The sequence below is a fragment of the Microtus pennsylvanicus genome, chromosome 15 (assembly GCF_037038515.1).
Source record: "Microtus pennsylvanicus isolate mMicPen1 chromosome 15, mMicPen1.hap1, whole genome shotgun sequence".
Classification (NCBI taxonomy): domain Eukaryota; kingdom Metazoa; phylum Chordata; class Mammalia; order Rodentia; family Cricetidae; genus Microtus; species Microtus pennsylvanicus.
The window spans coordinates 52,698,889-52,711,122 of NC_134593.1; the positions used below are offsets into that span (position 1 = coordinate 52,698,889).

The window sequence follows — 12,234 nt, forward strand, 5'->3', positions numbered from 1 at the left end:
CAACTGCTTCTTTCTTTGCATGTGCACGTCATGTGAACACTCACCCACAGTTCTCAGTTGTCTGCTTCTAATCATAACTAAATTCCTAATGCATATGATTTCATCAGTCCCGATAGGTATGTTCTTCCTCTTCACTGCTTTATCCGTCTTCAACCTCTCTCCTGTTGATAGCTTCTGATTTCAATTTTCTTTTCATCAAACTCGGCCAAGTGCCTCAGCTCTTTTTCTCCAGCTGAGCGTTGCTGGAGGAAAATCACAGAAGCAGCAGTAAGCTCTTCACATTCTTCATCACCAGCTCCCACTGAGCACCTTTGTGCTCTCTTTTTCTAGTCCTTTCTTTTCCTTGGAAGCTATTTTAGGCCTTCCTCCCTGTCGACACATCTCCAGCTTTCCATTTCTTCATCACATCGCCTGGCGCTTCATTCATAGAGAAAATGGAAATCCTTAGGTGAGAAGCCCTACAATATCTGTCAGGAAACTATAAACACGTACCTGTACCCATTCTGGTTTTGGTTTGTTTTAACTGGTTTTGTTGGAAAGGGACCCAGAAGGAGTAGAAAACACAGACCTTTAGGAACTGTCTAGGAATAGTCAGGGTTACTATTGCTGTGGTGTAAAAGGATGACCAAAGTTGGGGAGGGAAAGGGTTAATTTTGCTTATACTTCCACATCACTGTTCATCACTGAAGGAAGTCAGGGTGGGAACTCACACAGGGCAGGAACCTGGAGGCAGGATCAGATGCAGAGGCCATGGAAGGATGCTACTTACTTTATTGCTTGCTCCCCATGGCTTGTTGAGTCTCATTTCTTACAGAACACAGGACCAGCAGCCCAGGGGTGAACTCACGCAATGGACTGGTCCCTTCAACATCAATCACTATTTAAGAAAATGTCCTACAGGCTTGCCTACAACCCAATCTTTTGTTGTTGTTTGTTTGTTTTTGTTTTTCAAGCCATGTTTTCTCTGTGTAGCTTCGGAGTCTGCCCTGGCACTAGCTCTATAGACCAGGCTGGCCTTGAACTTACAGAGATCTGCTTGCCTCTCCCTCCCGAGTGTGTGATTAAAGGAGTGCACCACCACCCCTCAGCAGCCTACAACCTAATCTTATGGAGCCATTTTCTCAATTGAGGTTCCCTTCTCTGAGGTGACCCCAGTTTGTGTTAAGTTGGCATAAAACTAGCCCGGACAACAACCAAGTATATATATAATAAAAGAACATGAAACACTGAGGTAAGGGCTAATATTTGGGCTGTAGTAAATTGTTTTTAATACATCTGTGTGCCCACTGAGGGGGGAAAAGAAAGAAGAAAACTGCCTTGTTGTATATAAAATACCACAAAATGGGATGGGCATTTATATAGCTCAGTTGGTAGAGTATTGACCTTGTATGCAGGAACCCCTGGTTCAATTCCTAGCATGATATAAACTGGGCATCATGGTAAATCCAAGCACTCTGGATGTGGAATCAGGAGCAGAAGAAGTCTAAGTTCACCCTTAGAAAAATACTGAGTTCAAAGTCAGCAATGGGATTATACATGACAACCTATGTTAGAATAATAATGATGATGATGGTGATGGTGGTGTATAACTTTAATCCCGGCAGTCAGTACCTAAAAAGAGGCTAGTCTGATCTACATAGCATATTCTAGGCCAATTATGACTATATAATTAAACCCCGTCTCAAAACCAATAATAATAATGGTAATAGTGACATAATACACACTCAGATACGTTTGTTTCAGTGTCCACTTCTCTGTCTTCTGTCCCTACCATTGAGTCCTTGCAGAATGTTGCTGCTTTTTTCCTCAGTTCTATCCTATTTACTGCTTATGTCCTTAGAGTGACATTTCCTATTGGTTCTGACTTTCACATCTGCTATCCTTTTGCTTCTTTGATATTCATGCATGTTCCTCGGACATGTTATCTTTACCAATCCTTTAAATGTTTGTTCCTCATGTTTATGATCCTCTGGATTATGTCATAGTCTCTGTGCAGTTAGAAACTAGAGATTTGCCTGTGATCCTTCAGGAAGTCAAAGCCAAGAGGAAGCAGTATAAACATATAAATGTATAGTTAATGAGCATCATTATGTGTTGTGAATTCTGTAAGCACTTGACGTGTATTGTTTGATATAAACTTTACAAGAATTCCATGAGGTAAACACTGATGTTTAGACAAATGTTATATTTTAAGTTACTCACTTGTTGGAACTAAATTTTGGAAGCCGCCTTCCTAAGTCACAGAACTGTACCCTCTCCCAAGACAGCTATATGATTGATAGTGTTTAGAAGGATGATGCATGCTTTGGCAGAACTGAGTCTTCTTTTAGGATATAGGTATTAAATGACGTACAGGATGATCCCCTGGGAAGTACAGAGCATTCTCAACTAAAGCCTATAATGAGCTCAGTAGCCTTCCATTCTCACGAGGAACTCCAGTGTAGGAGGCCATGATGTTCAACCAAACAAAACACTGTTTTCAGATTTCCCACAGTTGTGCCTTTCAAACAGCTCTTGATGGAAATTTGGAGCCTACTATTTCAGTGTTGTATTTTATGTTTTCAAGAGGGAATAAATTGTGGTACTCATCTCTGCATGTACAGTATCTAGCCAAACCAGTCCATGGTAATAATTAGTTTTGGATTTATTGTACAAATAATCTTGTAAATTCAAGATGACCTATCTTTGAGTAACAATTATAAATAAGTAATTTGGACATGTTTTAGTTTAGTTATAAGGTCACTTCATAGCTTAGCAGAAAAATTCAATACAGAATTTGGTCTACTATGTTCACTTTGAAATGTGTAATTCTTCCTTTGATTTATAGACATATGAGGAAGATCGAAGAAACAACTCGGAACTTCAAATCCGATGTCAGCGCCTGGCCTTGGAATTGGCAGACACCAAACAGTTAGTTCAGCAAGGCGACTACCGTCAGGAGAACTATGACAAAGTCAAGAGGTCAGGTGGCCATGGGGTTTTCACTGTAGCGCTCACCACAGTCACCTGACTTTGTATCCCCCACAGAGCTCTTTCTCCTTTGCCTTCTTCATTGGTGGACATGAGCTGCAGTTTTATATTGGCGTTCTTTAGTTTTATAGAAGTTGCCACCACCCCTTAAGATGTCAGAGAAGATAGAATCTCTGTTAAATGCCTCATGAGTATGTGCCAGGTGTTATCTGATGAATTTCATGTGTTTCAGCTTAAGTGTTTAGATTTTCTGCAGTGATTCTTAGCTGCTCCTCTCGCTCTTAGAAACAACACGTGGTAAGAGCGCTCTCCCAGCGTGCTGCTGCCGAGCACCGGGGAACTCTCCCTCTACCTAGAATGGACCTCTCTAGCGTTCTGTATTTAATGAGCTTCTCTGATGTGTCCCTTGGTAAATCTCATTTAAACCTGAGTTTTGTCCAACAGATTAGGCAAAGGAGACCAAGTGGTAGTGGTGAACGCCTTTAATCCCAGCACTCACAGGCACTGCTCCAAGGCCAGCCTGGTCTACACAGTTGAGTTCACAGATAGCCAGTTTACAGAGAAACTCTGTCTCTAAAAAACAGAACAACAACAAAAAAGATTAACTTCAGGACGATTGTCACATTTTAGAGTAAGCACTGTATCCTTGCAGATAGGGTGGATTCATTTTACTTGTTCATTTGTTATATCTGCTATAGCTAGGATTCTTGAAATTCAGTAGTGTCAGTGAATCTTAGAATGTTGTAAGTGAATTTACAAAAATTTAGGAAATATATTGGTATTTCTATTCCCGCTTTGACTGGTATGTGGTATGTAATAGTATTTATTGTTGTTCCCTAATATGGTAAATATTTGATCTTGAAATTTATGAGACCTATATTCAGTGAGCGCCTGAGTAAAGCTGAATTTTGAAAGAAACATTTGCTTATTTATTCACTTGTGTTTTGTTTTGTTTTTGTTTTTGTTTTTTTGGTTTTTCAAGACAGGGTTTCTCTGTGGCTTTGGAGCTTGTCTAGGGACTAGCTCTTATAGACCAGGCTGGTCTCGAACTCACAGAGATCCGCCTGCCTCTGCCTCCTGAGTGCTGGGATTAAAGGCATGCGCCACCACCGCCCGGCTGTTTTGTTTTTCAATATAGGGTTTCTCTGTAGCTTTGGAGCCTGTCCTGGAACTAGCTCTTGTAGATCAGGCTGGACTTGAACTCACGGAGATCTGCCTGCCTCTGCCTCCTGAGTACTGCAATTAAAGGCATGTGCCACCCAACAGAAATATTTTATTTATTAATTAAGTTTTATTAGCATATATTAATATGTAATGATGGGTTTCATTATGACATTTTCATGCATATATATAACATATTTTGATCATATGCATCCCTTACCACACTCTATTGTCCCCTTCCACTCCCTCCAACTGTTCTCCAAGAAGTGGGGCCAGGATTTTTCCCTAGTACTTGAACTGGGATTTTGGAATCCATTCTTTTTTGAAGGATACCTTGTTCAGCTGAGATATAGGAAGAAGGGCCTTAGTCCTGCCTCAAAGTTGACTCCCCTTGGGAAGGAGCCTTACTTACCCTTTCTGGGAAGTGGATGGGGGACTGGGGTGGGGGGAAGGTAGCGGGAAGGTGGGGAGAGCAGGAGGAAGAGAAGGGAGTAGGAACTGGGATAGGCATGTAAAATGAGAAAAGAATGTTTAAATAAATTTAATAATAATGAATAAAATAAAATGAGATGTAAGGTGATACTTATAATTCATATTTTGATGTTATTTTCCTTTCTAAATCTACAGAAATAGTAAATAAAATGAGAAAAATTATAATCATCAAAATAATCTAGAACTCCCTGATTCATTCATCAGCAAATGAAACAAGACAAGTTATAGTTGATAATTATCAAGGTTGCTTAATAGAATCATGGATATTCATTATAGTATTTTCTATTTTTATTTTTATAATAAAAAACTAAAAGAAAAAATATAACCTTTATTAAAAAGTATAAGCACTTCCATATGTTCAAAATAGGACAGTAGAAAAAGGGGGGGGGGTCCCAACTGAATCCTTGGTTCATGAATAAGTTAGAAAAATAGACAAGCCATGTATGATGGCTGCAGATCTGCAATCCCGGGGGGCATTGGAGAGGCTGAAGCAGGAAGTAGGATGATGAGTTCCCGAGCACAGCATGGACTCTGACAAAAATCCTGACTCCAAATCCCAGCCTGGTACTTACTGTATGTAGCTCACTGGTAGAGCATCGCGACCCTGGGTTCAGTCGCCAGCACTACACAGAATAAAAAGAGAAGGATAAGCCATGGAAATATAAGGTAAACTGGGGATATGCCCCTTGATAAGTTCTCACAATTATATTAAATTAATGGGTATATAGCTATTAAATCATCTCTAGAATTCAAATATTTCTGAATAATTTATTTCTACATAAAATTCTATGTGGCAGTTAAAAAAGCATTAACTTAGATTGGAGTCACTTTTGCTGCACAGCTCTACAGCTCCTGGCATGACATGAAGTCCCCTTGACCCTTTCTCTAAAGAGTTCTGACTTCGAGGAACAGGAAGTGCTATTTCAAAATTAATATTTGGGCTGTGATCATTGCTATATCAGCCATTATTCCTTGACAGGGACAGGAGAGAGGGAAGACAGAAGAGCAGGACACACTGCATAAAATTATATTGATGCTTTAGTTCCAGTTAACACCACAATAGTCAACTGAAAAACCTCCCGGCAACTAAATATAATAGAGTACAACCTGTGTATAGAAATAAATGCTGACAATTATGAGTTATAGCCCATTGATAGGAAAAGACTTTGTCTACAAGGGCTCACTAGCACTAAGTGGGGAAAGAAGATGTGAACAGTACCATCTCAACTAAATCTCTGTGGCAGGGTGGCTGCTCTATAGCTTCATTAATCATATTTTATCCTGCATCATCAATAGGATCTGCAGCCTCGGGTGAAGTATGTCAGAGAATAGGATGCATCTCGTGGCATTGAAAAAGCAGTGGAAAGAAAACAGTTCTCCTGTGCAGTTCAGGAGTCCGTGAAATCCCAAGGTTGTTCTGACTTGGGGAAAGGAGGGTAGAAGCAAACGTATTTCTCTGCTCAGTTTTAGAGATGCCAGTTGAAGCTGAGCAGCACTCAGGAGGCAGAGGCAGGCAGATCTCTTGAGTTCAAGACCAGCCTGGTCCAAAGTTCCAGGACAGTCTCCAAAGCTACACAGAGAAACCCTTTCTTGGAAAAAAAAAAATAGATGCCCATTGAAGGATTTGGCCCAGGTCTTGGTGGGAGAGGCTAGTCTGATGGAGAAATCTAAAATGTCTGGCTAAATCATAGCGACGTGGGACTGGAACGGTGCCCTGAATGCTTGCCTATGTATTGCTGGGCAATGTTATTTGAAGTTATGATAGATTTTTTTTACCTTAATAAAGTCTGAATCTATATTTAATTTAAAATCTTTGACTTCAAGGTAAGAGCGAAGCCCTAAGGTGGATGTTTGTAATCATGGCGGGGGGAAACCAAGACAGAAATGCTGTGAGTTCTTGGCGCGTGTGGATTAAGTGAGATCATGTCCCAAACAGCAACAGCAACCACAAAACAAAAATAGAGTAGGGGAGAATGAATTTGTACCGTAGAAAGAGTTGTGTAATTTACTGCTTAGTGTACTTTATGTATTTATGTAACACTAATGTTCATAGTTACTTATCTGAACAAGGTCTTGAACCTTCTGAATTTGAAAAGTAGATACACAAAAGCCCCACTGTTTTGGTCAGCTTCTTGCCACTCAACCCCTTTCAACTGTGAAAGAGGTTTCTGTATTTCCATGTGTATTTGATTTTGTTTTCATAGTGAACGCGATGCTCTTGAACAGGAAGTACTTGAAGTTCGGAGAAAACATGAAATACTTGAAGCCTCTCACATAGCTCAGGCTAAAGAAAGAAGTGAATTATCAAAAGAGGTAAGCTCCCAGTAAACTCACTCATGTTTATTATATATTAATGGACAAACAGCCCAGGATAAAATTATGGGAAAATCATATTTTTCTCCTTTTTATGTGGTTGCCAGGAAAAGAGAGAGAGAGAGACTTAGCATGCAATTATAGCATGAATAATAAAAACCCAGAGACGGATATTGGGGTTCAAGCTTAAGATCAGGAAACCAAAGCAGCCAGCCACTGGCTCTTACCTCTACCTCCTGCCTCCAAGAGTACTCAGACTGAGACTGACTGAGACCTGTCTCCTCCTGTCTTAATATTCCTCTCTAGTGTTGGGATTAAAGGTGTGCACCACCATCTACACTGTATGGCTAACTAGTGTGGCTGCTGGGATTAAAGGTGTGTGTAACCACTGCCTGACCTGTATGGTTGACTGGTGTGGCTGCTTTGCATTCTGATCTTCAGGCAAGCTTTATTTATTAAAACACAAATACTATATCATTGTAGGCAATTTTGCATAAACAAGTTTATCACTTTTTAAAGAGAATTTTTATGTGATACACACAGGGAAAGTCCACCTTGAGAAGTGACAGCTTGCTCTGGACATGTCTCTGAATTTCTATAGGTAACCACCTTGCAACAGACAGTCACCCTCCTGCAGAAGGATAAAGAGTACCTCAATCGCCAAAACATGGAGCTCAGCGTACGCTGTGCGCACGAGGAGGATCGCCTGGAGAGGCTGCAGGTGCAGCTGGAGGAGAGCAAGAAGGCTAGAGAAGATATGTACGAGAAATACGTGTCATCCAGGCAAGAGTTGTTCCTTTTCCATACTTTGACTCTGTCTGCTGTGCTGAGAAGGAAATGTTTTATAGAGTCGAGATGATCTGGTATTACATTTTATTCTTTTGTCTGAACATGCAGCATCTGAGTACATGAGTCTTCCGGTCTCAGCCTGTACATTACCCAGGGCACGGAAGGGGATCACCCAGCAACAGCAGTGATGTGGTACAAGTCTGGTACTAGTGTGGAACAGTGCTTTTAGAGATTCTAAAGCCCTTCTAAAATGGTCAAGTTTTCTAAACATATTTCATATAAGATTAAAATATTACCTAAAAAACAATAGTTTATTTTTTTTCATGAAAGAAAACCATGACTATTTATTTTGTCTTTGCAGAGACCATTATAAAACAGAATATGAAAATAAACTACATGATGAACTGGAACAAATCAGATTGAAAACTAATCTGGAAATTGAGCAGCTTCGAAATGCCTCTAGGGAAATGTATGAACGAGAAAACAGGTAAGGAAGAGCGCAATTGAGAAAGTTATATTTTTCTCTGACGATCCTAAGAATTTTACTGAAATTAAATGCCATCTCTGAGATGAGTTTTTTAATAGTTGTAAATATAAATGACAATGTTAAAATTATAAATTTGATAGCTAATTACAACAGCACTTATCATACTGTAGGTCTTTTTACTCTGGTAATATATCTCTTTCCTGTTTCCTCAGTTCAGACTGAAGACAAGAATATGTGAAAATTTAGAAGGTACTAAGATAGCAATAGTTTTACCAACCATTTCTCTTGGATACTTGTAGATAGCGGCTGCTTGTTCATTTCCTAGCTGCCCAGATCCGAAATAATCATACAGAAACTGTATTAATTATAACACTGCTCAGCCAATCACTTAAGCATATTGCTAGCTAGCTCTTATATCTTAACTCATTTCCATTATTCTGTATATTAACACAAGGCTGTTTTTTAGGTAATATTTTAATCTTATATGAAATATGTTTAGAAAACTTGACCATTTTAGAAGGGCTTTACAATCTCTAAAAGCACTGTTCCACACTAGTACCAGACTTGTACCACATCACTGCTGTTGCTGGGTGATCCCCTTCCGTGCCCGTGCATCTGTCTCCTTCAGTGGCTACATGGTGTCTGTCTGACTCTACCTTCTTTTCCCCAGCATTCAATTTGGTTTTCCCACCTTGCTCTATTCTGCCCTTCCACAGGCCAAAGTAGCTTTTCTAATAACCAATGATAATAAAACATATTCACAGCATACAGTGGGGAATCTCAGATACTTGTAAAAGCTCAAATAGTAATATGTATATCTATATCTATCTATCTATATATATATATTATTTAACCACTGATGTCTACATTACTGCTTATACTTTGCTGTGTAATCATTGTGACCATTTCCCAGTTTTTCAGTTGTCCATCTTAAAAACAAAACAAGAACAAAGAGAATCCTTTAAAATACATCCCATCATAGCATAAGTTTAGATGTGTAAACTCCCTCTCCAAGTAGTGTAGGTAGGATGGCGGAATTGTGTCAGAAAATGGGCAACACCACTTCTCGAGGCAGGAAAGCTGGAAGCAGCCTTGCTTCTCCCCAGTCCTATTCTGGACCCATGTTCACAATGGGTCCCATCCATTTCAAGCTTCCTTTCTGCTCACACACCCATCGTGTTGGGAACTCAAGGGATGGACCCTAGGCAAGTGCTCACATCCAGAGTTGAGAGCCTGAGGAGAATAAACTTCTGCCTGTTTAGTGCTCAGCCTTCTTCCTCCACTGAATAGTACAGGGCTGTAAACCAAGGAACCTGCCTCCCTTTCTGCTGGGTTTCCCACATCAGTGAAGGCAATCAGGACAACCCCACACTGTCCAACCTGATCTGGACAACCCCTCATGGAGACTTTTCCCAAGTGATTCTAGGCGTTGTCGAGTCGGCAATTAAAATTAACTGTCATAACACCAAACCAGAAAATTTAGGATTGGACGTAGGTGCTTCGTTCAACCACGGGGTGTTAGGTTGATCCCTAGATATTAACGCTGTGATAGACAGTTACCGCCAGATGGCGCCAAACTGCAGCCCAATCCTGTGCCAGCACAGGGACACACAAGTAGCACTGGTACAAGCTTGCTTTTCTTATTTTTCACTTCAGTCTTCTGTCGCTGTGTTTATGTGACTGAATCTTCATTATGGCAGATCTGAAATTTAGTCATAACTTCTGTCCCCTTCCATTCTTCACAACATAAATAGGAAGTTCTTTGGGAATCTTACAACTTAAAATGGGTCAAGAAAGGTTTTACTATTCCATATAAAAAACAAAATTCAAAGACTGTTTATATATTTAGTTTTGTCTTGGATCTGTGTGAGATAACCTTGCTTTGTAGTTAGATACATGATGTTATCCTGTATATTTTATCGGTATGCTCCTCGCATTATGAGTTAAATTGTAACGAGCACACTTGCATATGAGCACTTTCAGAAGAGAGTAAGAAGCTAAGAGTAGAGAGATTCCTTGGGAACTGGGGACAGAATGAGGAAAACTCAGGTCAGTGTCGAGCATTAACATATAAATGACTTCCTTAGTAGGTCTGTGTGAAAGGGTGTGGTCCCTCCTAAGTGTTTAGAAATAAGACATTTTCCAAAGCTAGGTGCATACCTGCAATACCAGTACTCAAGAGGCTGAGACAGGAGCATCACGGGTTCCAGGCCAGCCAGAGCTGCTTTCTATACTAAGGCTCTTTCTTGAAAAAAAAGACAGGGCAAAATTCTGTAATTGAATGTATATTTTAAGAGATTTTGAGAAAAAAAACTAATCTTAAATCCTGTCTCCACCACTTGGTAGTGGGGTGAGAAACCACGTTATATCCCTGAGTTTAGTTTTCTCTTTTACAAAAATGAACTAATAGTAATGCTTCAGAGAGGCCCGTGTGGTCTAAACTAGATAGTACCTGTGACAAGTGCATTCCAATAGTTACTTTATACCACTGTCTATGTGGAGTCAAAATCATTTTATTTGTATGATGACAGTTTGGATAAAATCATTATTACATAAAGGCTAACTGACAGCATGGGATTATCACCTTAAAGGTCACTGTTATAAAATGGAGAGGGCCTAACATGTCTAATTTATTTGTTCCCTAAGCATTTCCGAGAGGTACTAAAGGGGAAATAAACTCGGGTGATTGAATTTCTCCAGAACAAAACTGCCTTTAGCGTGAGATGGCCTCCTAAGCACGGAGCAGAACTGTTGTGATCCGGAGTGTGAGTCGTCGGGAGCCTTCATTAGGCTCTTCCTGCTGCAGTCTGGAAACTCAGCGGCGTCGCAGTTGTTTGAAGGAAGTGCAGAGCAGCACAAAGGAGACTGAAAATGCTTTTAAGTGGGGCCATTAGTGCTGCGCTGCTTTGATAACTTTATGTCCTGCCCTGCCAGTGCTGTCTCCCACAGTACGCAAGAAGCCTCAGTGACACACTTGAAATTTTCACAGAATATTAGTGACATCAAACAGCTTTAAATCTTGGATTTGGATTTACTTCTGGGGATCAGTTGAATCTGTTTGATCCATCCCAGTATGAACGTGGAGCTGGATTACAGAGGTTCCAGTCCACATTTTGGAAGCAAATGTCCTCATTAGTGCTCTGGTTTATATCCTCTATTGTTCATATCTTTCCAGATAATCTGTGCAATTTTTAAATTCCTTGTGAAAGTATTTAAGTCTTTTTTCTTTTTAATTTTTGGGTCTTTTTGACTAGATTTTTATGAAGTAGGTGGTTTTGCAAGTAACTGGGTATCTTGTGAAGAACCTCTAGATGGGTTTTGTCGTAGCTCTCTTGTTATTGCCTGTAGTCCTTTGTGTGGTTCTTTGCATCATTAATACTTAAGTACTTTGGATGTGTAGGCTGCCCCACATAGGCTGGAAGTCAGTTCTGGGGCGCAAGAGTTTACATATACCTGCTTTGTACATAGTTCTCGGGGTGGGAGATGCTGGGAAAGCAGGATGGGGCCAGGTTGTTAGAATAAACCCTGTGCAGAGATTTCTAACTGATGGGGCTGAGCCTAGAGCATACTGCAGAAGTTACTTAGCTGATCATCCACACTATTTATTCAGTTTCATGTTGATAGTAACTGCTGCCACTTTTTAAACCTCAGCATCTTAATGGATCTTAAGTATTTAGTTTTGGAAATTTCTCATGCATATGAAGTTCTCTTGCCTGTATGTTTAATTTCATGTGAATTGGAAAGTTATCTACTTCAAGTTTATATTCACGGCGAGATATGAAAAGAGTCCAAGTGAGTGCTGGCTGACTAGCCTATTTTCCCTACTATAGCGGAATACTGGAGACTAGATAATTTGTAATGAGCAGAATTTATTATGTCACTGCTCTAGAGCTGGGAAGTTCAATAGGCAAGGGCCTGTTTCCTGCATTCTCACCTGGCAGAAGGCCAGAGAGCTTGTGAGAGCAGGAGACAGGCAGACTTACTTATCTGTGGTCACAGCGTCAGCTACACTCAGAAAGGCT

At 40.2% G+C, this 12,234-nt stretch overlaps 1 protein-coding gene across 8 annotated transcripts in view; it reads left to right on the plus strand.

Annotated features, from left to right (window-relative positions):
- Nucleotides 1-12,234, plus strand: part of Pibf1 (progesterone immunomodulatory binding factor 1) — a 156,180-nt gene that overhangs the window by 28,597 nt on the left and 115,349 nt on the right. For all 8 annotated transcript variants that reach the window (XM_075949591.1, XM_075949593.1, XM_075949587.1 and 5 more), the window contains 4 exons: nt 2,828-2,961; nt 6,828-6,936; nt 7,538-7,719; nt 8,087-8,212. In XM_075949591.1, the coding sequence (XP_075805706.1) occupies nt 2,828-2,961; nt 6,828-6,936; nt 7,538-7,719; nt 8,087-8,212 (551 nt within the window). The remainder of the gene's footprint in view (nt 1-2,827; nt 2,962-6,827; nt 6,937-7,537; nt 7,720-8,086; nt 8,213-12,234) is intronic.